Raw genomic sequence first — 27,279 nt, 5'->3', positions numbered from 1 at the left:
AAAAAGAAATCCTGAAGATGTATCTTATCACTGTTAAGAATTAAACTGACATACTTAGGATGTCAAAATGTACCGGATGGGTTTCGTATCTGTTTTAAAAACTGGAGAGCAGCCAGATTTGTGTGTAGCTGGTGAGGGGACACTCAGGACTCCCAGAACACAAGTTTCAGTGACCACGAATTCCTCGGTGCTTGTTTTACAATGCTGCTTTTCTTAGACGAGAGGTCATCTGATGCTCACATAGTGACTAAGCATCTACGCTGATGCAAAAGAAAAACTAAGAAGGATCTTTTGTACGTGACCTCAGCACACCAGTGAAAGCTGTTTGGAAAGAAAAGTCTGATCTGAAAATATTTTTAAATGAAGAACTAAACCATAAAGGTCAACACCTTAACTGCAAGTCAGGCCACAACTATCAAAGTTTAATGCTAGATTTACAAACGAAATAGGATCTGATGCTACAAGAACTTCCCTTTGCATATAAAAAAAAAAGACCTTAGCCAGCTGCTAAACTGATTGTTAGACCTTCTGATTTATCTGTGAAAAAGCCGAGGGAGAGCACATTCAATTTCCAAAGAAAGTCTCATTTTAGTCAAGGGCAAATCTAGTTAATAACAAAATGGATTTAAAAGGATTTTCAAACACCATTTCAGCTATAAGTAAAAATAATTTTCTAGAATATTATGGTAGTCAACATGAATGTTACTACACAGTCAAGAATGCAACATGAATATTTTTCAATAGCTTGATTCGGATCACAGTTTCAAACAGTGCTACACAAATTTGCAGCCTGGTTTACTTGGAGAGTAGAGTCATCTACCTTAATAAAAAAATACTAAAAAAAAAAACCCACCCCAAGACATTGCTGGGCATAAATCAAGGTTTCAGACAACAAGAACAGTTTAATGAATGCAGTGAAAAGAAAACTTTTCAATTATCTAGAATTTGGAAGCAATAATTAATATGCAAATTCAGATTTTACTTAAGTCAATAAAACAAAACAAACAAACACCCCATGACAGCCTCAACCCAGCTAATTAACTCCACCAGAAATAGCAGAAATCAGAGATAATATAACAGTAAGACTGGGCTGGCAGCAGGTAACTATTGCCACAGTATTCTACCACCACCATCAGCCTCTATACTTCCCTCATGACTTCTTAGGCAAGATATCAATGATCTAACATACACGAACTGCAGACAGCCATTCTCAGAGGAATGAAACTCTACTGTACTTAAGTTAGAAGAATTAGTGGAATAACAAATTAAATTAATAGTTCTTGCTATACAGTTCCTCTCCTGTCATCCCCCTGGGTGGTGGAAGTTGCTGCCTCTCTCTCCACCCCAGCCCACAAGAGATATCGCAGCAGGAAACTGGACTCCTGTTTACAGTTAACTTTTACGAGTAGAACACACGTGAGATTTAGTTAAGTTTGGTACAATAGCTCACTGAGTCTTCAGAATACTCTTTCAGAGGAGCATATAATAAGACAGTACCTTTTTAAACAAGAAAAAGTGTCCTGGGAAAAACACGAAGAGAACAAAACACCTACATTTTACAAGTGCGTGAAATGCTTCTACTGTTATCTAAACAGGGCCAAAAATTCTGAACCTAAGGCCTTTTTTTTTTTTCCACTAAAAATTAAAAAAAAAATGAAATACACACACACACACAAAAAACCCAACGCTACATTTAAGCTTCCTACAATATTATCTATTCCTAGATTTGCCAGACTACCTTCCTGTAGTTAGATGCTTGACTACAAAGAACTGTAATAAAATAAATAGAGTAAAAATCAGTTAAACAAAATCTTGGTGTGTTGAACATTTATTCATTTAAGAAGTTAGCTTCCTTCAACAGTTATTCATATAGAGGAGGGCTGCACTGTAGGCATTGTTCTGCTGTACAAGTCTTGGACATAAAAATATTTTTATACAGGTGGTTGTTCACGTGGTTCCATTCCTAGTTATCAGCTCGCTCCTCGGTAAAACTGGTCTGATACCTGTGAAGGCTTGCTCTTTTCTCCCCTTCATCATTTGGAAAAAAAAAAAAAAAGTCCATCGATAACAATTTTTCAAATGTAGGAGTTAGCATAATTCCGCTTTATTTCTTCAGTGCAGAGTGGACTGAGATTCTGTCTGAATTCCAATAAGCGAGGGCGGCTGCTGGCCGCTAACCGTGGTTAACACCGGCCTTGGGTTTAGACGAGGAGGCATGGAATTAGCTGGGCGGATGAGTGGTGGGGGAGGCTGATTTAGAGTCGGCCTTGGCTGAATAAATCGCGCCTGCTGTTGTAGTGGCGGAGGCTGACGATGGAGAGCAGGAGCAGCAGGAAGCGCTGGACGAAGTAACGGGGGCGGCTGATTTAAAGTTGCCATGGGAGCGGTAGGTGCTGGAGCAGATGCCTGTGCTGGAGGTGAAGGGCCTAAACACTGAGTGGCCGGAGTGCTTTGTGCCTGCACAAAGGACAAAGACAAGACCGCGTGAACAGCCGTCCCAGCCAGAACACGATGCCGTTGGGCTGCCACTGTCCACTACACAGGAAACAGCATTTAAAAAACAAAACCAAAAAACTGAGAAGTTACTGAAAAGAAATCACCAACCAAAACATTATAGACAGCAGAACTAAAAATATTTACGAAGCAAGAGTCTTCTTCTAGAACAAGAACTGTATTTTAACAATAAAACAGTAACGTGATCGTCACTATGAAAGGTGCAGTCCTGTTCCCAGCTGGTTAACGACATTGGCTGAAGTTCTATGCAAGCTCGTCATCATTCTTTAGAATGCGGTTTGCCACTCCACACCAGTTAACCTTACATTACATCACTAAATAAAATGCTGTTCCTCAACCCATGCTTACTTATTTCTGGTACACAAAACACACCTCATCTTCTTCATCAGTGCTCTTTCCTGATGGTACATTAGAAGTATTTTTTGTGTCCTCCCCTAAAGCAGAAGCATCACCATTAGAAGCCAGGGTTCCTTGTTCCGCTTCCCATTCCTGCAATACCTCCTCTAAGTTAAACCGACGCCTGTAGTTTACAAAGAAGTTCTTCACTTGGCCAACAGTCTTGTTGCCAATTACATCTGCAATAGCTTGAAAATCTTTACCATATTTTCGGACACCTGGAAGGCAAAGTAAATAACATAGCTGTGAAGAATCAGTCAGACACAGCTACGTGTGATGTATTTATAGAGAGAACCTATGGGACCTGCAAACCAAGGACTCGCTAATTAGGAGGACTTCTCAATTAGGAGGAGGCCTCAATTTCCATTAAAACAAAGTAATTTTTAATTGCACAGCTATCAACATACAAATCAAGAACTTTATTAAAAGGTCATTACCCACTCTTCTTAAAGGTCCTGGCTTACTCACCAAGCCTCCCAACCTAAAAACCACACAGATCTGGCCTCTGACAAATAAAGTAAATCCCTCAGTGTGCTTGCAGAAAGGGCAGAAGCCCAAGACAAGTTCGAGATGGGAGAGGGAGGGTGACTGAACATGTGTGTAGAACTGTAAACAGGGTATAACACTAGAAATGTCAAGTGACAAATGCTGACAGCTGCTACAGGTTCCCCCGTGCCAGCTGCACGCGGATGTTTTTTTGCCTACAACCTGTGCAGCAGGAGTGGCAGAGGGCAGTAGCTACTGGACGACGCACAGGGCAGAACAGGGGTACAGTTCCGTAAGTCACAATATACAGCTCATTTCTCCACTCGTGACATACACTAACAAGGCTACAAAGAGCAGTTGGCAAGTGTTCGCCTGACAAAGTCTTTTAAAGCTTTCATTCACCATTTGAGCTGGGTAGAAGAATCTGGGGTTTGGGGACAGCTGCCTTGGAGAATGTAAGAAATATAAACTATTGATATCTCTTTGTAAGACAGCCCAGCACAAGTCTCCAGCATCAAATCCTCCAGCAAGCAGCAGCACGACAGATCTTTGCATCGTTCTTTTCATTCATTTTCCTATTGACATCAGTAGATCCCTTTTGTTTACCAGCACTTCCTAAGAAAATGCTGCCGGTCCTTTCTAAAAATTCCAACATACGCTTTTTAAAGTTCTAAACCTACATTTGCATACAACACACAAAAAACCCCTTGAGTACAGCATTTTGTAGTTTTTAATCTAAAATTAGACTTATAATCTAAAGTTTATTGATTTTCCCTCAGTTGCATTTATGATATGTGCCTAGTTCCTCCTCTCTCCTGCATAAGAAAAAAAATCCTCAAACTCTCCAGAATCCTAAAACACAGGTTTTAGCTGCACAAAGTCTATTTTTAATCACGAGCATCCAAAAGTTTGGAGACTAGGAGAAATAAAACAGAGTTTTATTCCAGACTCAGTGAACAGAAGACTAATTTTTTGCTCTCAGCTATGCATGAGTGAACCGCAATTTGACTACTTCTGTGAAGCTCCTGAAAACTAAACTCATTCGGAACACATTACAGTGCTTAGAGGACAGGCAGTCTGTCTCATTATAGGAGGAGAAATTTATGCCTGATTTCATGCCTCACTTCAGAAAGCGAAGCAAAGGATTCAGAAAGTGAGAGTTGTTTCAAATCTGGAAGCTATGTTCCTTTTCAACTTAATTGTGAAGAGTATGACCTTCAGCTTGTTCTGCTCTTTTCTACTTTCTTTGTTAATAGGCACTTCCAATGTGGTAATGTACACTCAGTGCAATTTAAGAGAAAAATTCAGCTCTAGGATAGTAACAATTTCTGCAGCTGAAGTTGATGTTTCAACTGTCAAGAGCCCAGCTACATTATTTAAGATCGTTTTTCTGGGGCATACAAAAGAATCCAACCATCCTGGCTGCAAGAACCTTGGAAAGAAAACAAAGGGACCTAGCAGAGCCACGTGGGAGGGCATGTATCTAGGCAAGGCAAAGACAGGGATTCGGCTCTGCGCTTTATCAGTTGTACGAGGTATCAGCTATACTCCTTAAAAGCTGTCTGTGTCCACAGAGGATTCCCTCCAGTGTTTCAATATTCTTTGATTGCCTTATCGTTACCACCCTTGCTAATTTATAATGATCATTAAACGTCCACTGCAACATATCTAACTGAACAAAGTGCCCAGCAGAACAAAGCACACTTTTGTTTGAAACCTAATTCAGACTTCTGGTGATTTCAGCCTTTTCTGTTACTATGCTGTCTATACTTCTTCCTTGCCCTTAATCTGCAAAATGACTGAGTCTATTGGCTAACTTCCAGTAAAGTTATCAAAAATAAGGTCTTAAAGCCTGTTTCCAAGCAAACAGCTTGAAAATAGCATATCTTGCCTTCACTGAGAGCCCAACTATAACAAACAGTAAAACAAAATAAAATCTCCTTAGTTTAGCTACACATAGCACTACTCGTTTTGGATTTTTTTCATAATGTTATTTAGTACTGCTCTAGCATCACCACGGTGACTTCTACACAATGATGTGGTAGAACCCTTTTAAGCTGTGTCAGAAACAGAGGAAGTTCAATACACGTTTATGAAAGTTTTAAGCATGTGGTGCTGGCATATCTATAAAAGTTGATGCCAACTCATCATCCCTTTCAAACTGGTGCACATTAGTTACTTAGACATCCTTATACAAATTCTGTGCTAAACATAAATTATTTCTAAAGTGTTTAATCTGTTATTCAGTAAGAATAATTAGGTGGCTGAAACTGAAGCTCAAAAGATGACCGCATAGCCTCACTTCACATGGATGAATCCCTCTCTCCCAGCTCATTTGAAAGTAGCCCTGATCATGGGACTCCTTCAAGCTCTTCAAAACTTCACCTAGTTGCAAAGGCGCACTTGAACGTGAATGTGCTCAGTATTATACAATGTTTCATCTTGAATGTCTGACTCAGAGAAACTCACAAATCCAAGTTCCATGCTGTCTACACTGCTTAACACTGTGAAGCAAAGCAAACACCAACAGGCACACAAAATATTAGCCTGGGTCCAAAGCAATTTAATACAGCATCACAACGAGGCAGAAATAGTTAACAGCAACCTCTGGGTTATGAGAGCTGCAATTTCACTGTGATGGGATTACAGGGCTCCTGGCAACTAACTCATGTAGAGTTAGATCCTGGTTGTCCCAACTGTTTTCCACTGTGATGTCGTGGAAGTCATGCACTGCTTTTCAATTCAAATTTTGTTGTTTTGAACAAGTCTTAAAACATTTTTGCAATTGCAATTTTCATATGGCTGAGATCTTCCTCTGAAAAGATGATCGCGCTCATACATTTCTATTCATAAATACAGTTTGTAACTTAGGAACACCTCAAGTGATTAGCTGGCCCACTACATTCAGTAACTATTCAGACCAAGTTCAACAGGAACCCAATAAATTATACTGCAAAAGATTGGCTCAGAGATCCTAAGTCTGAGTCCACAACCCCATTGCAGGCAGCCACACTGCTTTTAAGATTACACACTCAGCTCTATTTTAAGATGGGTTTTTTCATTACCTCCTCTTTAGTTACTACCACTCTCTTGAGATTAGCCCACAGATACAAGAGTTTTTTCATGTTTAGGAAAAACAGTACCAAAATTATATCACTGCAGATTATTTTTATGATTTTCATCGTAGGATTTAATGTCTGAATTCAAGTGAACAAATCACAGAAGTGCCACCTACCTGCTTAACGCTTATGATTTCTGTAAAATTATTAAAAGCACATGACAAAACGTTATCAGTACATTTGATGAAATAAATCTGTTTTTAAATGTACAAACTAAATGTCCCCATGCTCACGTCAACTTTGAAGTTCAAGTCTAACACACATTATGGTAGCTTTTAGTACAGCAACCATAGCTACTTTCTTTTAAAAACAGAGTCAGGGCAAAAGACAGTGTGGCTCCTTCATGCATAAGTCTACCAGCTTGAGCAATTATTTTGAAACAAGGGATCATAGTCCTTAGCCTGAGGGACAGGAGGTTAATACCTATAGCACACTCATTCCAGAAGGGAGACTCTACTACCAGGCAGCAGGTAAGGGAGGTATAATAAGAATAATTTGTCTCTGGCATTAAGGTGCTCTCCCATCTGCATTTTATACGGTGGCAAAAGAAGGGGACTAAAAAGGAAATAATACATATAAGAAGCACATGTAAATTCAACGAAAACAGATGTCTTCCAGAAGGCCTGATTTCCCACCCCACCCTTAAGTATTGAGGCTGACTAGCTTTATAAAACACATAACATTCCCTAGGGAAGACTAGAACTCCTCTCTAGGGAGCCATCACCAACCCTCATTCTCTTTACCCATGCTCCAGTATTATTATTTACCTTGTCAGTCATGTAGTTCCATAGCTTAAAAAAAGCTCAATGCATTCTTATTGCTTCCCAAACTGATGCTTAGGTGAGAGCTCCAATAACTAAACTATGAAAATGCAAAATGGTTTCAATCCTTTCATGCTAAGGCAGGCACAATGAACCTGGATTTCTCCCACTTCTCCAGCAAGCATTCGACTTACTAGAATATCACATTAAAGATAGGCTTCTCCTTCAGTTGCATTTGGGAACAAAATAAAAGAGTGAGCTTGTTAGCAATACTGAGGGGATGAACTTAAGACAGAAAACAGATTGGAGATGTAAATCTTAGTCTGAGGCATGTAAGTTGAGAGGCATGACTTCAGACACAACACTCTTCAGCATTTCCATTCATGCTTCAAAATAATCCTAACTTTAGGTTCAGTCATCTAGCTAACAACTACCAGGTATGGCACACCTGACAACTTTACATTGATACCCTGATACAGTTGGAAGTTTTACACTAAAATTCAGTCTTTCACTTTAAAAGAACACAGAGAAATAAAGCAGATGTGTGTAACTGAGCTGATTATATTAGCTTAAAAAAAAATCCATAGAAGTCAGTATATAGTGACTTTGAGACAGCATTAGGCTCTCCAGATATTCATCTTGCACGTTCCTAGATTAGGCAGTGCATGTTAAAGTAAGACAAAAGTCAGTTCTCCTTCATATAAGCGAAATAACTACAAATTAGCTGTATCAATTGTCTGCTAAAAAATGCTGGTTTTTTTCCAATAAGACTGCTAGTCAAGTATCCATATCCAGCTTCAGACTCTTAAAGGGCCTCCACTTGGTAGATATCTGCTCTTTTATTCTCTCATGAACAGAGAAAACGTAACTAAAGTAGTTTTACGTCTGTTTTTTCCCACTTTAAGAATATGGAGAGACATCTTAAGAAGTGTTTGCTTCAAATTTTATTACTTCAACTATTACTTCAGTCTTCCACTTCAGAGAAATTCACGTAAGGTTATCTGAAGATGATTGAAGGGACTTTTGGGTACTACTACAGTTGTTAAACCCAGCTTAGCTCTTCCATTCAAGATTTAATGGGTAACTGAAAGACTAGTGTCATGTTGCTTGAATGAATGCGCTAAATATTCTCACTAGTGTTGCTGTTTTCCCAGTGATTTTCTTGTAAGACCAGGTAAAAGTTTAGTTTTTCATTAGAGGGAAATACAAACATAAGCCCGAGTACCTCTTCAAATCCTTCGCATTGGATTTCGTGTCGCTACTACTATTAACATACCTTGTACTGCAAGAAGCTGCTCTTCTGTGGTCCAACGGGCATTGATTTTCTGATTAGACTATTAAAATTAGAAAAATGGCACAAGGATCATTAAAATGTTTCAACACCTGCAAAATATCTGAGCATCAGAATGTTTTACTTGTACTACATTTTGTAACATAGGTAAAAAATCTCTTGCTTATAAACCATAAATTTATAGTTTAAGATTGCTTTCATGAAGAGGAAGTAGCGTTTAAGGATTTGAGCTTAGAACTACACCAATAGTTTTTCCTCTGTTTTATTGCAGTTCTTAGTATCAGCTATATCATAACTTATGCACAAGCTAATGATCTTTATGCAGACAGAATCTGAATTTATAGTTAAGTTTATCTAAACTATTAGAACTTGGTATCTGGAGTGTTCTGCATTGACATTATGTTTCATATTCAAGCCTTTAAAGCAAGCAGAAAGAGAACTTCAGAGTAATAAATCATTCACTTTGGATGCCCAAATGTATATATAGTCATGTTTTCACACAGAACATAGAATTTACTGCTAGCAATCTACATTAACTACTTTGAATCAGGAAAAAAAAAAAAAATCCACATATCAGGGCACAATCTCAGCTTCCTATTGTCATGAATAGACATGATATTTCAGTTTCTTCTGCTTCTTTTTTCAGCCAGTTGCCATTAAAAAAAGCCTACCTCTAATTTCTTGTGAAGAAGCTAGACAGACTCACCCCTGCCTGTAATTCAATGGATCCTGTTTAAGCTGCTGCTGTAATGCAAACACTACGCTGCCGCAAAACACATTTCTGTAGCTTCCCACCAATGTAAGTGCAAGGCCACAAGTTCTAATATTTATCCTGATTTACCTCAGGAGGTTTGAATTCTTCAATCCCGCCTTCCATTTTCTGTTTAAGTGCACTGTTTACTTGCTTAGCATTTTGAACCTTGGTCAAAAACAACAAAGTTAATCAGCTCCACAAAGAAAGTTGGTCACTTTACACATATATCTTCACTAGGATTGCCACAAGTGTACCTCCTAAGTTAGAAAGAGAAATATTATGGTTTAAGGCTTCACTACTTTTAACTGTTTAAAAAAAAATAATTAAAAAATACAGCACAGTTTACTAAGGAGAGAAAAACATTTAAGCCAGTCTTTCAGAAGAACAGTTTGTCTGCTGGAATCAAGTTTTGATAATGATGCATCTGTTCTTGAAGAAGAACGCAGTATATTCTAGATAGAAAACTTAGTTCTTAGAAATCTAAGTGAGACGTACTGTATACATTAACTTCTTCCTTCTCCAAAAAGCACTTTGGGGGAAAAAAAAAAAAAAGATTTATGAGATGTTTTCAGTTAGTTCCTTCTGACAGACTGCTTTTTGTTGACCTTAGATCATCATTATTTCCTTTAAGGATCATTCTTGTCATGATTTAAAATATTTAAATAAAATCTTAGTCTATAAAAAGGAGAAAGCTTCCAAATCATACTATTAACCATTTAAACCTGACAGTGATACACATAAGGTAACATAGGTAAAAAAATAGTTTTGCATACTATGGTGCACAGCTATTACAAATGTTCTTTAAGTATGGACACAAAAGCAGACAACTCAGTGGGAGATTCCAAAGGCTGCATCTCTGAGATCACTGCAAGAAAAAAAAAAGAGAAACACAACCTCAAGGCTGTAACTCACCTACACTTAGGCTAAAGTGCCAAACCCACCTATGCTATTTAGCCCCAGAGTCCTGCTGTGACAGAAAGAAGCACATTTCTCCTGTAAAAGAATACAAGGGAGCAAAAACCCCACGAAACCCTTTATTCATTTCATGATTTTGCAACTTTGACAGCTCTTGGCTATCTATAAGAAGGCAGAAATTCCAGGAGATAAGCCTCAACTCTGTAGCCCCGTTGCTCCTAGAAAGCAAGCATGCACATACTGCTGTACCCTTAGAAGCTGAATAGATTCTGTGTTTCAACTTTAAGTGCCAAAAGTCAACTTCTTCATGCATGGGACACAGGCAATTATCCTTTTGAAGGTGAAGACTACAAAGCTTTTCTAAATTGAATAAGTAGTTGTCCTGATTTTTGACTAGGACAGTTAGTTTTTAGCAGCTAGAAGAGCTGTGTTTTGGATTTGGCATGGGATTTGTTATGAGAAGAATGTTGATAGCGCACTGATGTTTATGGTTGGCACTCAGACCTCAAGGACTTTTCAGCTTGCTGTGTTTTTGCCCCCCAACAGGCTGGAGGGGAGCGTAGCTGAGACCAAGTGTCCACAACTCCTCTTATGATTTGAACTTAGACTTAGGATTGAAGGATAAATCAGCCAATGGCATATTTCATATTACGCAATGTCATGCCCAGTATATAGATGAGGGTTGATCAGGAAGAAGTTCTCATTCTCTTCTGTGGGACTCTCTCTCTCCATCTCTTAGAGTTCTTTCTCTCTCTCTTTTTGGGCATCTCACTCATGCAAGATTGCAGTGTTGGGACTTATCTGTTTCAGAATCATCTACCAGGATGGGACAGGCATTGGTCACAGGTGGTGAGCAATTATGCTGTGCATCACTTGTTTGTATATATTAGTATTATCATCATTATATATATTCATTCATTATTATTATTTTATCATTATTACTTTTAAATTTCATATTGTTATTATTGATTTGTTCTTATATCAACCCATGAGTCTCCTTCCCTTTTCCCCAGGGGCGAGGGAGGGTGAGTGAGCAGCTGTGTGGCATTTAGGTGCTGGCTGGGTTAAATCACGAGAGAAGTAGAAAGCTCATCAATTCAAACTGAGAAATAACTAGGCCCATGATTTCACTCCCCTATGCTTTCATGGCATGTGGGGAAGGACATCCAGAAAAACAGCTACGATTTTAAACATAACGAATATAACTTCCACTGCTTCATGAGTCTTATTCTTAATTGTACGTGAAAGCTTTCAACAAAGTTAAAAAAAAAGAAAAAAAATCAGACACGACCTCAGTTTCCTCTGGTCTCCAAATCTGTAACACTGTTTTCACACCATACTCCCATCCCACCCTTTTTTTTTTCTAAAAGGAAGTAATCTTGTTTCATGTTATCCATAAGAGCAGATGAGCATAAAAAACCAAAACCAAAGAATAGCCAGTCCATGTCCAGCATTTCTGGTTATAACTGTGGAACAAAATTAGGAAGACTCACATTAAAGAAGTTTCAGAATCTTCACAGATAATCTTCAAAATCATTACAATCAGAACAATCTGAGATGAAAACAAAGCAAGACCAATAACCCATGGTACCTGTCGCTTTAATGAGATTAGTTCCATATCCAGCTGTCTAAGAATTGTGTTGGCTGCATTGGGACTACAGGAAACAGCTATCACATCTTCCTGGGTCAGGTACATGCCTTTTGGTGGACGGCATTTGGAACGCTGAGAATGGTGGCGATGCTGCAAGCTCTGATACTCTCTTCTACCCAGACCTATTTTGCTGGTCTGAACAGGCTGCTCATTATTGCCCTTTAATTTACAAGAAATAAATCATTAAAGAATAACAGTATCTTGTATACAACTTTAATAAAGAATAAAGTACCACATAGCATTGTAATGTCATGTTTATGACCAAGAAAACTTAAGCTAATATCCTCCTCTGCATGTAGCATCCAAACTAAGTCTTGGAGGCGAGCTGATGGAGCACACCAGTCGTCAGCTGGATAAGCCTGCACTAGTCTTAGAAAGGTCAGTTTTCAAAACTTTTTTTTTAAAACGTGGTTGAAATTACAATAAATGGTATAGACACCACAGTCTGAATACTGTGAAAGAGGGCAAAAAACTGAGAACCTCTTATGCAGAAGGTAAAGAATACACATATTAAACATTAAACCAAGTAATTGGTGAATTTACAGATTTATTTCTGATCAGATATGAAGAGTTCAGGTGATGATCAGGGGAGAAGAATGACAGAAAGTCAACCAGGATTAGCAAGAATGCAAGATGACACCTTTCCCTGCTGCAAGCACTCTATGGAAAGCGCTAGCACTCTTTGATTTGGAAGGGGATTTGAGATTTGGAAGAGAGGATGGATGTACTTTTGCAGTCATTAGAAAAATGCATGTAGTTTAGCAAACATAAGCCTTTGTTGTTTGCTTTTTTGATGTGAAAAGGGATAGCAGAGTGGAGATGAAGTCTTCGTAACTGCTGTTTCGATATGTTTGGACACCTTAAAATGTCAGCTTTGTCTTCACTGGGCATTGCTGCACAACAGCTAGTCTGCATGTGTGTGACTCCCATACAGCAACCAGGTAGGTTTCCCTACAGACCAGGAGTAGAGAAGCAAAAACTACTTTCCTTGCAAGGATTTTCCAATTCAAAGCAATGCTTAGTACCAGAACAGAGATGGGATTCAGGCTTTTTGCTACTTCAAGCAGCTCCCTACTGCTACTTCCTGCTGGCATCCATGCAGGTAAAGAGGAGGTGGTCATCTGATCACAGTGAAGAGAAAACAAATTGCAGCAGCCATTATTATGTTCTGTAGCATTAATACACAGGAGCAAACAGTATTTTGCTCTACTATGCTTGACCTTCTGCCACATCCTCTTCCCAGCTAATGTAACATCTTAATCCAGTCCACAGACTTCACAGAGGCAATCTTAAAGCACTTAAGATACTTGCTCTTCCTTGGAAAGTTGATATAGAGCCTCACATCTTTGACACCTGAAAATCCCAAGGTTAAGTTTACTTCTGGTCTGTTTACACCATTGTTTTTTTGGTTCTGCATTGCTCTTTCGGTATGAAATTGCAGTTCCTGTCTGTCCAATCTGGATTTAAAATGAAAATATTCTCTCAACTTTTGTCTTGCTAAGCTAGAGTGTTAGACTTGTTTCACTTTTCTCTGGTAACAGAAAGTTTCCATTGCTCTGCACATTCAAATAGCCTACTCAGTTTATGTTTTGCTTAGGAAATGAAAGGACACCAATCCTACCAAAAGCATTAGATCACAAAATTATGCTATGTAGATCCAAGCAGCTCAGCAGAAACTGCAAACCTATTTGTCCTATTCCTAGAAGTCTATGAACATACTACTGTCGTTCTGGACTGTGTGTAGTGATTCAAACAATAACTAAGGAAAGCAAATTCAATAGAATAGCCCTTATTTAGAAGGGGCTTAGGCAGCAACTCAAATCAACGGATTGCAAGAACACTGTTACAACAGCAGAATGAAAAGTAAGAAGGTTCATTATTAGACCTTGCACTATTTCAAGTTCTAAAAAACATATCCTGGCATGTTAAAAAAATTAAAATCTCAAACTCTTTTACAGAAGGGGGTAATTGTAATTGTCTTCCCCCCCCCAACCCCCCCCCCCCCCGCCCCGATGCAGTTGAAGTGATACATTGAAGGTCACTGCAAAGCTGAGAATGAAATCTAAACCTATCAGTCCCTTACTCAACATCATTTTTGGTAAACCGCGAAGTTTTATTAATAATTCTAGATACCACTTCATGGGAATGTTGAGGCTTTGCACTACCTCTACTCTCATTCTCAAGAAGAATGAACTGTTCCATTTTAGGAAAATCACAAACGCATTAAGTTGATCAAGGAAACAATCAAATGTTTACAACATTTATTAGCAGAAAGCATCTCAATAAAGCCACATATTAGTTGAAATGCATAACCTCACTGTGGCTTTGAAAGAACAACAAAAGTTATTCTTGGAAAAATGTAATTTAATTTTTAAATGCAAAGGAAACATTTAGATTCCAATAATTCACAACCAGTAAAACTGTTAACAAGAGAGAGGCAGGAGGAATGTTATTTTACGAGGTAGCGATAGCATACATGTCTTGTAAAACTTGAACATCTCTCAGGAGATAATGAGGGTAATGAGAGACACGTTTATGTCCACAGAACAGCAAAAATATATGATGAAATTTTGTTTCAATTTAAGTCGTCAAGATCTTGATCGCCTCAAAACTCTTGATTTCTGCAGGCTGCAAGCTAAACCTCTTTACTACAAGTCATATTCTTCATGGTAAAACATTCACGAAAAACAAACAAACTGACATTCACCATTAAACTATCTGTTACCTCCTTTTTGGCTTCTTTTTTGGGATCATAATCACTATCATTTCCATCCATTGGATGAGCTTCTTCTACGTCATCGTCACTGAGGATAGATTATAAGAAGCTGGTCATTTTATCTATTTTTTAACCCCAAATATAAATATGTATCAGGGTAAGACAGAATTATCTACTCTAAAATATCTACTCTAAGTATATGGCACCTCAAAGTTACTTGCCGTTTTCAAGACAGAGTTGTTATAAACATATTTCCCTTATTAGACAAACAAGCAATCCGAAACTCTAGTTTCGAAATGACTTTAAGCGGTGCTGGTACTGGTGCCAGAAGTTTTGGTGTCACCTTTCTTCAATTCAACCACCTGTGCCAGCAAGAACACTTACATGGTCAACCACACCAAGGCTAGAAATAATCCTTCATTTGCCATGTTAGTTTTAATAGATCAATTTTCAAACCACTGCAGCAAGTGGATGGATAAACCCTTGCTGAAGTCTGGGGGGAGCTAAAGGGGACAATGTAAAATGGGAAAACACAGGACCACTTTTTCACCAAAGTGCTCAAGATCTAGCAGTTGGGGGGAGGCAGAGGGAGGGAGGAATGAAATCTGCTGAATTAAATCAAAGAGAAAAAGTTGAAAAGATAACAGTTAGCTTAGCTGAGTCCAATTCAGTCATTCACACAATGTAATTTCTGAATAAATTAATGTAAAAAAAGGATAAAAATGTCTAGTTATGACAAAAAAATGCTCAAAAATGCTGTATTAGAAACAAATTTATTTTCTTCTGTAATTTTTCAGCTATAGAGTCAGTAAATAAGCATATGATTTTTAGATTTCAGCAGTTCTTTTCAACAACATATAATTAAATAGACCCCTTTGCTCTAGCTAGGTGCTTTTCCGTAGATGTAAAATCATACTTTCTGATATACATATGATTATGTTACTTATACATTCAACGTATTAAATCACTTTTTAAAAAGTGCAAGTTAATACTCAAGTATACCAAGTGCAATATATTTTTAATTTCATAGTAACTAGAGGAAATGTCATTCCCTTCTATCCAAGATAATTTAAAACTATTTTGAGCTCTCTTTGACTGATAGCAGTTCTAAGTCTCCTAAAATAAGATCTATATTAAAGTTTTGTTATAAAGCAGTACTTGGGCATTCTCATTTCTATAGCTCTTTACAGTGGTTGATCTTTCAGTTTTAATTCCATTCTAGTTCAAAAAAAGCCAAACACCACCACTACGACTCCAGAAAATCCCCACACTTGAAAACACTCCCCTCCCCACACAATAATATAGGGTTAGACTTCTCAAATAAAGCATTATTTCTGAACCACATCCTCACGCTTGAGGGTTTTTTTATACCCTTGTTTTTGCAGTTATCCATTAAAGTACTCCAGTATGTTATTACAACTCACACCGACTGGAGTGTATATAGTTCTTAAAGCACAGGTACCAAACATCTTCCTAAAAGCAGAGACATCAGCACAGATGCTCAAACCTACAAACATGGTTCATGCTGAAACATAATGGCTGGAAATTACTTTGACATCTCTACCTAGAAACTCTTCAGTCTCTGGTTAGCTACTTAAGAATATAAAACTTACCTGTCACCTTGATTATTTCTATTAGCTAGTTTTCGAGCCTGCCGATCCATCAAACTTGTCCTAGAGCGAGTTTTTTTCCAAGAATAGTAATATTTTACAAGGCTTGCAATAGTCTTGTCTGGAAGCTAGAAGAATTTATTAACATATTAATACTTTTTAAAATTAAAATTCCACCCAAGATTATAGTTCTGCTCTATTACAACCACCTTTACCCAAATATATTATATATATGGACAAAATGGAAAGGAGGGATGCATTTTGTATACATTTTTAAAAAAGGGGGAGGGAGAGGCTTTTTTTATTTGAGCAAAAAAGCTACAGGTCCAAGAAACACGATGACAGTAACTTAAATCTTATACTCAAGGCTGTTCCTGAAGGTTTCACGCAGAAATCAACATGAAATTTTAACCCAACAGGAGCCTTTGTTCTTAGTGCATCTGAACTGTTTAATGCTTCTGCTTCTGATTAAAATATTACTTTACCATTTGCTGGATCCTGTGAAAGCTCTTTCCATGGAAGCTAAATGCTTGCTCAAATAGGACTTTATCTTCAACTGTCCATTCATCAGGGAAAGGAGTGAAGTTAGGGAGATCCGCAAGGGACTTCTCAATATTGTGCTTATGCCAGAACAACATGCCGAGAGCCTTTGGAAAGAAACAGTCCCTTTTTGGATTTAGTCAACTTTCTAAAATGTTGAGACAAGTTAAATAGAAAACCCACAATTTATTTAAAATAAAATTTGACTATCAGAACCCTTTCTCAAAATGTATTTACAATGTTATTGGCTATGTACTATAGGTTACAAAATTCTCTTTGGAGACAATACGAAGAGTGGGCACATCTGTGCTTTACTAAAGGTATAAAGCGAGACAATTTTAGGTTGGCATGGCAGCAGTAATTCTGAAGTAACCTGAACTAGGCTGGTAGGCTCAAATCTGTCCTGCTTGCTTTCTTTACAAGCATGTATCACCTACACAGTTTCTTATAGGTCTTCAGGCCTTTATCACCAGCCCACTCAAAAAAAGAAAATAAGACTACTTTTCAGCATCCAGAGGATCATCCAAAATGCAAGTCTGAAAGTTCAAAGTGAGAGTGGTCTTTCTACAACTCTCCAATCCACAGCACAGTCACTTCCATGTCATGTTCACCTAATAAGAATGGAAATTTAAATACATTTTCTTGCATAATTTCATTTCTCAATGTTCTTTAAGAATTTTATGCTGATTAGACTTTCTGCCAGAGAATCAATGACAGGATTGATGCCAAGTCTGGCATGGGAATTGGGAAATGTAATCCATTCAGTTTCAACCATATAGTGCAGACATGATCACCAGTTGTTCATCAGCTCTCCAAACCCCTGATTTTACATCTTCTAATAACTTGGACATAGCAAACTTCTTTTCTTGTTAAAATGGCAAGTGACAAGCACCTCTTGCAAAGATAATTTCTATTCTACTGCGAACAGTCTACGAATATTTTGTACCAGATGTTGTTTTGAAAATTTGTCTTTTTTGTAGACTTATTTTGAGATCACTTAGTTCCCCCTTTCCCCTAACAAAAGCCAAGCCGTAAACAAACATCACCAAACTGCAGATATTCTGGACATCATAACATCGGCAGCCTCTTTCAGACAGTAGTTGACTAGCAAGTCTTTGCTATCATAAGCTTCCATCGTCCAAAACTCGATCACACAACTTGTTTCCACTTCTAAACCAAATATCTTTTTTTGCAATAGGTAATCTCACTTCTACATAGTTCATGAAGAAAATCGTAATATAACTTAAGTGCAGATTAGCAAAGTTTTATCCTGTACTTTACGGGATGGTGACTAAAGGTTATTAAAAAAGTGAACTTGTTTGTTACTCTCAAACCTATAATTTGATTCCGTTTTCCTGCCTCTGAAAAAACACTCACTTAAAGTTGGTTTGCCTCTTTTTTTTTTTTAAATATGCAAGAAATCTTTCCAGTGCTGTCTCTATTGCAATTAATGGTTCAAAACTGTACCGTACTTGAATTCCAATATTAAACATTAAATTTGTAAGTTGCTTTCCTAAGAAATTCTTTAGCTAAATATACACACACAATTACATGACATGCCCAGTGTATCAAGAAACATACCAAACCTTTCAAAAGTGCACATTACAAGCTGAGCATGTCATGAAAACAAAGAGCTCAATCTTTTGCAGAGAATCCAGACCACAACTGTATGCAGATCCATTGAACTGCAGTGTTTGCTGCCGTGCCTGAAGAGAAACAGCGTTAATTAATGGTAACCAAGGGAAAAAGAGAGTTGTGTTATACTTTTATATAAAAAAATCCTTTAAATGAACACTCATTTCATAGCACTTACCTGTTCCACATTGTATCCATGTTTTTCCTTTGCTATTGCTATATATTCATCCACTGTAACAAAGCAATGTCAGAATTATTTTTTAGTACTTTTAGGTCTGCTATAACGTGACACAGAATTAGCCATCTAACATAGAAAAACAGTCTTCCCATGCTTTAACACCCAGGTCCCCCAAAATATTAAATATATTCATAGCTTTATTAATAATAAATAAGCCCACTGTCTTTAATACAACATTAACTCTAATAAACTTTTTACACAAGCTAATTCTCAGTGAAAAAGATGCTCTATTTCACATTTTTACTACAACAAAGCCACAGAAGCTCATCATTTATTTATTTAAATCAGAGACTAGCTGGTTATGGAAAAGCTATGTCTTCCTGGAACCCATTCCTAAGAATACAGACACACTGGTGTGGTGCCCAGATACCTGGGTTAGTTTTAAATTGAAGTACTCCTACCATTCATATTCCCAAACATGTTAAAAATTAATGTAAAGAGATACTAGATCTATGGTTATCCATATCCTTGATATGAATACAGTTTTCACTGAGCCATACTAATTTTAACAATGGCATGAAATCAGTTTTCAATCAAGAATATGAAAATTCAATAATTAGGTCACCAAATTCACCAATAACATATTTTTAAAATCATGTTTGGTCACACTAGAGTCAGCTTTGAGTTGAACACTTTCCATTATTTTGCAATTAAATCCTGCTGGTTTTGATCCTCAATGGGTATTTTTATTATTTTTAAAGAAACAAACTCTTCTCATTCACCTTCTACAGCTCACAATTAAGTGGCAACTAAATATAGTTGAAAGAAAGCATGATTGAGAAAAGGAAATAATTATATCCTCATTATTCAAATGGACTAGAGATGTCCTTGCCATGAACTGTTGCTGCAAAGAGTTAATTGCACTTTAAAGGAATGAAGAAAATGTTTAATAATCATAGCTGTTATGTATTTTATTTCTAACTGTCCTGCAGTAGTATAAGGTACGTTCCCTCAAATGTAGAGGGTCACAAACCTCTAACTACTGATAACAGATAGAAACTGTCCTGCAGACCAGGTCCTCATGACTGTATCCTCAATGGTTACTCCTCCATATTACATATGGGAAATTTAAGCATAGGAGGCAGGTTTAAACTAGATTAAACAGATAACTGATCACGTTTAGTCAAATGACTCCTGTATTTCAGGTCACTTTTGAAGGAAGAAAACGCTCAGTTTTTCCTGATAAGACAGCAATAATAATTTCCTCTTGAACTGGACCTCAACACATCTTTTCTGAATTTTCCACTGCAACTCCTCCTAGAAATTTAGAGCAGCAAATTTCTCATGTTTAGATGGGGTTTTTTTGCTTTATTAATAACTAAAGGTTCCACAGACACTGATGATGATACAACACAGGCAGTGTGATCTGAAACAAAGACTTAACTATAAAATAAGAGAAGGTGATCCTTCCTTTCCCTGGGGTTCTCTAAATAAAAAAAAAAAAAAAAAAAAGAGAGAGAAGCTTTGTATTTAATTTACTAATTTGCAATTTCACTGTCTGAAAAATAAAGGGTGAACAAGCACACCAGAAACAATTATTTAGTTATACTTAAGCATTCAAATTCCTAAGCAGAGAAGGACTTACACTTGGCATCTGGAATATTATGATATGGAGACCATACAAGCATCCCTCCATTATCTTTATCAGTATATTTTGTGGCACCTGTAAGAAAACAATTAAGTCTCAGTATTTATAAATATGATCTAGAGAACAACTATTCACGGGACAGTAAGTAAAAGCCAACTATATTCAGAAGTCCAGCCCAGCTACTACAAGGAGGGAAAAAAATCATTAATTCCACATTATTTCCTTAAGACATTGAATGGCTGAATGTGAACACTACTCTTATGATGCTCAGTCATAACTGGATATTAGACAGGATCCTGGTTACCACAATTAGAACATTAAAGCACATTGCTAAAGTTGGCATGGATGCAAAATTTAGAGGTACTTGTGTTGGAACAGTCCTCCAGAAGTTATGGTTGTCTATTAGTAACTTTAACACTATCATAGGAGTTATCAGGATCTACTGTGTTAAGTTAGGCTTCCTTAAAACTAAAAAAAATATGAGACAGGGGCTAGAACAGTCACCATCCCTGATCCTTTTAACATGGAACTATACTAACAACTATGCCAGAAAAATGTGTTCATCATCTCTCTCTCTCTCGTTTTGATTTTCATAGCCATGTAATTTTGACATTCATAACCAACCAAATGGTTCAGCTGTAGAAAGCAGTTAGGTGTAAAAGTAATATTCTTTTGCTTGGTTGTTTTTGGGGAGGTTTGGGGTTTTCCTGGGTTGGTTTGTGCTTCACCTGCACCTCAATGTAGCAAAGGAAGCAGTCCAAGTTACCTAACCCATCAGGAGGACAGAGCAATTTTTACAACACTGATGCAACTTTGTACAAAGCACTAAATCACAGAGTCTTTGATTTTTAAAAACATGCTGTAAAAGAAAAGGAAATTCCTCAATACTGGAAACACATTAACTAACAGTTACTTTTAATGAATATTTTACAAAGATACGATAATACATAAAGCCTCTTACAACCTATTTGTTTATGACAGCAATGTCTTAGCAAGACAAACAATTGGGGCGTTTATACTTGTGTCAGTATGAATTCCTTGAGGAAGCACCCTCAGAGGAACTTTCCTTGCACCCTTCTTGGAGAAGGACAGATGTTTTTGCTCAGTGAAACAAGTAACTTTTCACTACATTTTAAGCTTCCACCCTTTATGCTTAGGTTCTACATCTTGTGGAAGGAAACAAAACAAATTAATGCTTTGGAAAAGAGAACAACTTAGTGCTTTCTAATTAGGTGCTATGTCTTGTTGCTCTTCCCTCTCTAGTCTGGCAGCGTTTTGTATTTGCTATCATCTTTGCAATCTTTAGATCCATTATGATTGTGAACTTGAAAACCAGTTAATTAGAAAAACTCAAAGAACTCGTGCGCTTTCCAAAATGAGATGTGCAAAACAGATAACCTAAATGCACCATAAATTCTGTAACAAGTTAAAAATGTACATACATTCCTAAAGCACCAGTTTCAAGAATAAGCAGTACTAAACTCTGAAAGGGTTTTCGTATATAAGAATAAATTCCTTAATAGCACATTCTACTTTAGAGAAAAAAAAACAACAAACATGCCATTTTTAGTCATTAGGAATGCAATATTTCATGAAGAGTAATGCAAATATGTTACAGACACAACATTTCTTTCGTCCACTCAGTTTTTATCAGAAGTAAATAACCGCTACCCTCCGCTCTAAGAGTGAGGAGAAAACAAGACCACTAGAGAATGCATCAGAATTTAGAATTTCAGGTTGTGAGCAAGAAACATCTAAACTTAATATGAGTACACCCTCAGTTTTTCCTTAAAAAAAAAAAAAAACAGACAAGTGGATATCGTGGATATTATCAGGTATTGAATAGTCAAGTAACAAAGTGGAAAAAAATTAGTTTTAGAGTCCTACCATTTGCACCCACAGGAGATCATGTACGCGGTGACATTCTCCTGTTGAGGTGCCACCCTCACATGACTATCAGGCATTTCCCACCAGAACACCCCTTTATGAAGCAGTGCTGCTTCCCCAGCAGGAATCAGACAACTGTTTCCTTTTGAGTGGCATCTTCACACTGCCAAAGGGAAAGCAAGGATGGCAAAGGAAGGACGGGATGCATACAGGTAGGTCTGTGCTCGAAGGCAGGCATCCAGTCCTCAACACAGGATGTTCATAGCTACAGTACAGGGATCCCTCCATCTCTACATACAGGATCATGATCTAACTTTATGAGAACGGTTTCTTGTCCTTTGTGCCCCAAGCATTCAAGTGAGCAGCACTGGCCTCTCCGAAAGGCTGTGTTGTATCTCAAGGGCAACACAATCTCTACCTGCAAAATCCATTCTTATTACTGACAGTGTCTGGAAATACCAGGCAACACGTTAACCAAAGCATGTTAGAAGAGCAGAGGCGTGTAAGCCAGTAAGGAAGAGAAAGACCATGAGCTACATCTCAAATATAACAAGCCTCCCCCTGCCCAAACATCACATTCAAGCTACTTGGGAAGAAGTTTTTGTACTTCAGCTGCTGCACTCCTCTGGCGATACCACTGAGAAAGCAGGGCTAGCTGGAGATGACCCACAGGCCCTCTCCACGGCTTCCGAAAGAGAGAAACTGTAGCAGAAAACTGACACTGTCTAAATTTCAGTTTAGGCTTAGAATTTAGGTACAGGTGAAAGAGGCTGTCATGAGAATGAAATGAAAATCTGGAACCATACAAGACTTAATGAGGGCACTGTAGGGCAGCATGGCAATTTAAAAGTATATTGTTTTCTGGCATACAAAGTACCATCATCTGTTAAGGCTAAGCTTTGAGGGTAGGAATAGAACCACAGCAACCAACAGGAGGAAGAACTAAATTTCTGAAATAAAGGACTGGAAATCTTAATAAATAAATAAAATATCAGAGAACGTGAGGACAGATGGCATGGAATTAACAGAAAACATTATATACTTGACCACATCATTTAATATTTTCAATTTTAGAAAGCCTGTTTTCATATAGGAAGACTAGAGGGAGAAAAGTTGTAAGGACGTACACAGAAATGGATTCCACAAGTGACCTTAAAAGACATAAAACGTTTTTCTTGACAGCCCCTCCCATCCCTGAGAAGTGGGTAAATGAGAAATAAATATTTCAGCATTAAGAAAGCAAAATTCATATTAAAGCTTTTGCGAAGTCCAAATCTGAGTAGAATAAAACTTCTCTAGCAGTTATCCCATTTGTGGTTGACACAACGGTATGGTGCATCTCCAGGGATGGCATTCTCCACCACACTTTCCATGAGAACGCAAACAGCCTACAACATTAGGATATCAGCTTTGTAACATCCTGCTACATTTATAGGTGGGTCAGAAAGTACAAGCAGAAACAATTTCACCTCAAGAGTAGGAAGTACTACAGGAAAACCACCAGGAGAAGACAAAAACCTGGAGCGCAGGAGATGGCTTATTAACTCATTAAATGAGGTCAGAAGATTTAGGATTTTTATTTTATTAAAACCATTTTTTGCAGAGAAAAAATTCATCTCATTGCAGTAGCAATTTTAATTGTCGCTAGATGCTATTTCCTTTACAGCTCTATCTGAAGGCTTGCTTGTAAGAAGGGGATGGTGGGGGAAGGGGTAAGAAAGAGTGTGTTTAAACTAACTTCTCCTAATTGTTGCTTCCAACCACAATCCATTTTTTGCAAGAGACAATGACAGTTCATTCACTTTTCCTTCAAAAAAAAATCTTATTTTATACATGAACTCAAGTTGAAAAAAAAAGTTTACTACCACACAACTTTAATCATGAATGTTTCGTTCCTTGATGTATAGTTGTAGAGCATTGCTTATGGATATTTTTCAACACAGGCTAAGTAAGGTCAAAGGATTGGTATTTATTCTACTCATTTTAGTGTCCTGTGTGTGTACCAGAGGGCTGACTTTGCATCTTAGACTTCTCTCTAGTTTCATCTGTCATTGATTCCCTTCTTCTATCTATTTAAGGGGGCTAAAAAACCAGCCCTCAAAGTACTGTAAATAAACACACATTCGAAAGTATCTGGTAAACCCTCAAAAAAAGGCATTAAAACAATTCCAAGAAGAAACAGCATTAAAGTTAGTTAATTAGAGATAGTGCCTACATCCATATATTCAAACCTACAAGTATGATGGAGTGTCTGTTACATCATCTGCTACGAAAAAAAAAAAAAGTAAGCTAAGCGTAGCTAGGCTAAGAGCACAGCTTTTTGTCCAGCATTACTTCCACCTCTAAGAAATGATGCCTCAAGACTCAACAGAAAAATAAAAAACAACAACCTGATGAAAGCATGAGATATTGCTGAGACCTCCTCAGATAACCACTCACTAAAATGGTAAGTATGTACTTTTACACTTTATGGACATTTTTTTATTTTTTTAATTTTATAAGACTTATGTATTCAAAAAAAGTTACTACCTTCTTGCCCTAATAATCAAAATACACAGACTAAGAACAATACTGTACATTGTGTCTCCTACACAAGGCTTATTAAAGGAAATTGATAAAGCAAAGGAGTATATACTAATCCCAGTCACTGGGGAAAGGAGCATCAGTTGAATTCCACCCCCCAGGAACACTCAGGAGCTCTAAAAAGTCTGGTTATAAGAGAGCACAAAATTAGTTCTGTAGTTACAAACACAATGATACTATTGAATATATAGTTTACAAAATTGAAACCACAGAACCTCAGTTGTCCTACAAGGGGCGAATAATTCTTTTAATCAAAAGAAAAATTAGAAAAAACACAAAGTATTTGTTTAGGTGGCCTGTAGGAAAAACAAGCCCAGGCTGCACGTTGGAAATGATCAGTTTTATTTATGTTTATTTTTATGGAGGCAAGGCAAAAATAAAGGATGCAAACGGTCAGCCTTACTAACAAAGAGACCTAGACTACGCGCTCCTTTCTAGGGGAAAGGCATTCCCTTATGCCAAGATCATGCATCCATTTAATCCCACCCTCCCCCTTTCTTCCCCCCGGCCTTTTCTTTGGCCTGTGGGGACTTGCGCCCATCAAGAGGGGCTCGCTCCAGCTTTAGGAGGCACTATGTGAGAAGCTCTGGCCCAATCCTCTTCCGGTAGGAAATCATCTGACACCAATGGAGCCTGTTTGGAGAACAGGAAAGTAGATAGCCTTCATTTGACCACTACAGCAAAACCGAGAAAGGCTCCTACGGTCTCGCTGCTCCGCGTAGTAAAGCAAGACACCATTCTAGCGCTTAACTTGCTAAAACCGAGTACCAGGCTAGGCGAGCGGACCCAGTATTCCTCGGGGCGCGGCTGGGGGGGGTGGTGGTGGTGGTGGTGAGGAAGGCGGAGGAGAGCAGCTGAGGCTGCAACCGCGGGGCTACTACAGCACACAAAACCAGGGGCAGGAGTTTCCCACCAAAGCGCATCTTCCATCCAGCACCTCCCGCACGCAGCCGGCTCTGCTCCTCTTCCGGCAGGGCGCATCACTTCCCACCCTTGCCCCAGAACATCCATCACCCCTCGCCAAATATTTTTCTATCACCTTGTTATATATTATAGGCGTTATGGTTTAAAGGTTGGGGGGGGAGGCGGGGAGGCATCCAACCCTTTTCTGCTTCACCGCCTCCCGCCAGATACACATAATACGGCGGATAACGAGGGGAAAATTTCCCACCGCGATGCCCCCCCGCACCCCCGGGCGCACGGAGAGCAGATGCTGCCCCTGTCAGCCTCCCGCCACCGGATCGCCAACAACACAAAGGCTCAGAAGCAAAATAAATACAAGCCCGCGGCCGCCGCCGGGAGAGCGCCGAGGCGAGCCCCCCCCGCGCCCCCCAACTCCAGTACCAAAACCCATCCCCTCCCGCCTCGGGAACGGCGGCGGCAAGATGTCAGGTTACAGCCGAAAAGCGATTTACCGGGCTCGAAGTCGGGAATGCGCGCCTGGTATTCCGCTCCGACCCTCATTCCTACATCTGCAACGCAAACGGGGGGAGAGAAATTAACGGCTTGGGTGTCCCCGGGCGGCCGCCGTCCCAGGCTACCGCCGTGTGGCGGACGCGCCGCCCGGGAGCCCCCGCCGCCTCGCCGCGGCCGTGCGGAATAAGCCACCTCCTTCCCACTCCCCCCCCCCCCCCCGCCACCCCGCCCGCTGCCGCCGCCGCCGCCGCGGATTAAGCCCCGACGACCGCCGGGGAGGGGGCCGGAGGGGGAAGGGGGAGTTTATTTCAGCGGAACAATGGGGACGGCGGCGGCAGCGGCTCCCGGGAGACACTCCCCATCGTTAAGCGCCGCGGGGCCGCCCGGCAGCCGCGGGGCCGCGCCGCGCGCTCCCGCGCACACCCCCCGCCCCCCTCACACGCGGCCGCGGCCCGGCCCGCCGCAGCACAGGCGCGCGGCGGAGTAACGGCGGCGGCGGCGGCGCCCGCGCCGCCCCGACACCGGTGCGGGGAAGGGGGAGGCGGCTCAGCTCGGCTCGCCGCCCCTCCCGCCGCCTCCGCCACCCCCCTCCCCCCGCTGGCGGGGCGGCCCGGGGCCGGCCCTAGGCTCGCACCGTGCTCGTCGCCACTGTCACCGCCGCCGCTCTCCGGCTCCGAGTAGTGCCCGTTGGAGGGGCTGCTGCTCTTGGTGCCGTTGGGGGCTGCCCGGCTCTTGCCCCCCAAGAGCTCCGCTCCTTTCTCCATCATGCCTGGCATGCCAGGGCCTGGAGTGGGGGGGGAGGGGGGGGGCGGGGGAGAGCGGCGGCAGCGCGGGCTGCCAAGGGGGGGAAGTTAATACGGAGCCGCCATGTTGCCCCCTCCCCGCCCCCCCCTCGGGCCGCCGCGGCGCCGGCACCTCCTCCCCCCTCACACCGCCCCCCTCCTCCGCGCGCTCCCCCTCCCCCCCGGCGCCGCGCAGCCCCCGGGAATCCCTCCGCGCCGGCCCGGCCGGATCTAGCCGAGGGGCGGGGATGCCGGCAACGGAGTCGCCGCGGCGCGGCGGAAGGATTCGTGCCGATATCGGCGGCCTTGCCGCCGCGTCGCGGGGCTCCCCTGGCGGGCGGGGGCGGAGGGGGAGAAGGGACAAGGGACTATTTTCCCCGGCGGCGGCGCAGGGATC

At 39.9% G+C, this 27,279-nt stretch overlaps 1 protein-coding gene across 5 annotated transcripts; it reads right to left on the bottom strand.

Annotated features, from left to right (window-relative positions):
- Positions 1-1,654: 1,654 nt before the first annotated feature.
- Positions 1,655-26,876, bottom strand: RCOR3 (REST corepressor 3). 5 transcript variants are annotated; one of them, XM_086629164.1, is made up of 13 exons: positions 26,735-26,876; positions 26,293-26,295; positions 26,100-26,156; positions 20,212-20,289; positions 18,567-18,619; positions 16,699-16,860; positions 16,217-16,341; positions 14,613-14,691; positions 11,828-12,046; positions 9,409-9,486; positions 8,553-8,610; positions 2,887-3,128; positions 1,655-2,457 (listed from the first exon to the last, which is right to left on the bottom strand). In XM_086629164.1, exons 1-13 carry the CDS (start codon positions 26,874-26,876, stop codon positions 2,113-2,115), a joined length of 1,641 nt encoding a protein of 546 aa, XP_086485290.1. In that variant the 3' UTR covers positions 1,655-2,112. The 5 variants fall into 5 exon arrangements, with proteins under 5 accessions (XP_086485290.1, XP_086485283.1, XP_086485274.1 ...); XM_086629157.1 differs by lacking the exon at positions 26,293-26,295 and having other exon boundaries at positions 14,595-14,691; XM_086629148.1 differs by lacking the exon at positions 26,293-26,295.
- Positions 26,877-27,279: the final 403 nt, after the last annotated feature.

Source organism: Tauraco erythrolophus, chromosome 2 (assembly GCF_009769465.1).
Source record: "Tauraco erythrolophus isolate bTauEry1 chromosome 2, bTauEry1.pri, whole genome shotgun sequence".
Lineage (NCBI taxonomy): Eukaryota > Metazoa > Chordata > Aves > Musophagiformes > Musophagidae > Tauraco > Tauraco erythrolophus.
The sequence above is the reverse complement of the archived record's forward strand: the minus strand, read 5'-3'. Positions and strand labels throughout refer to the sequence as shown.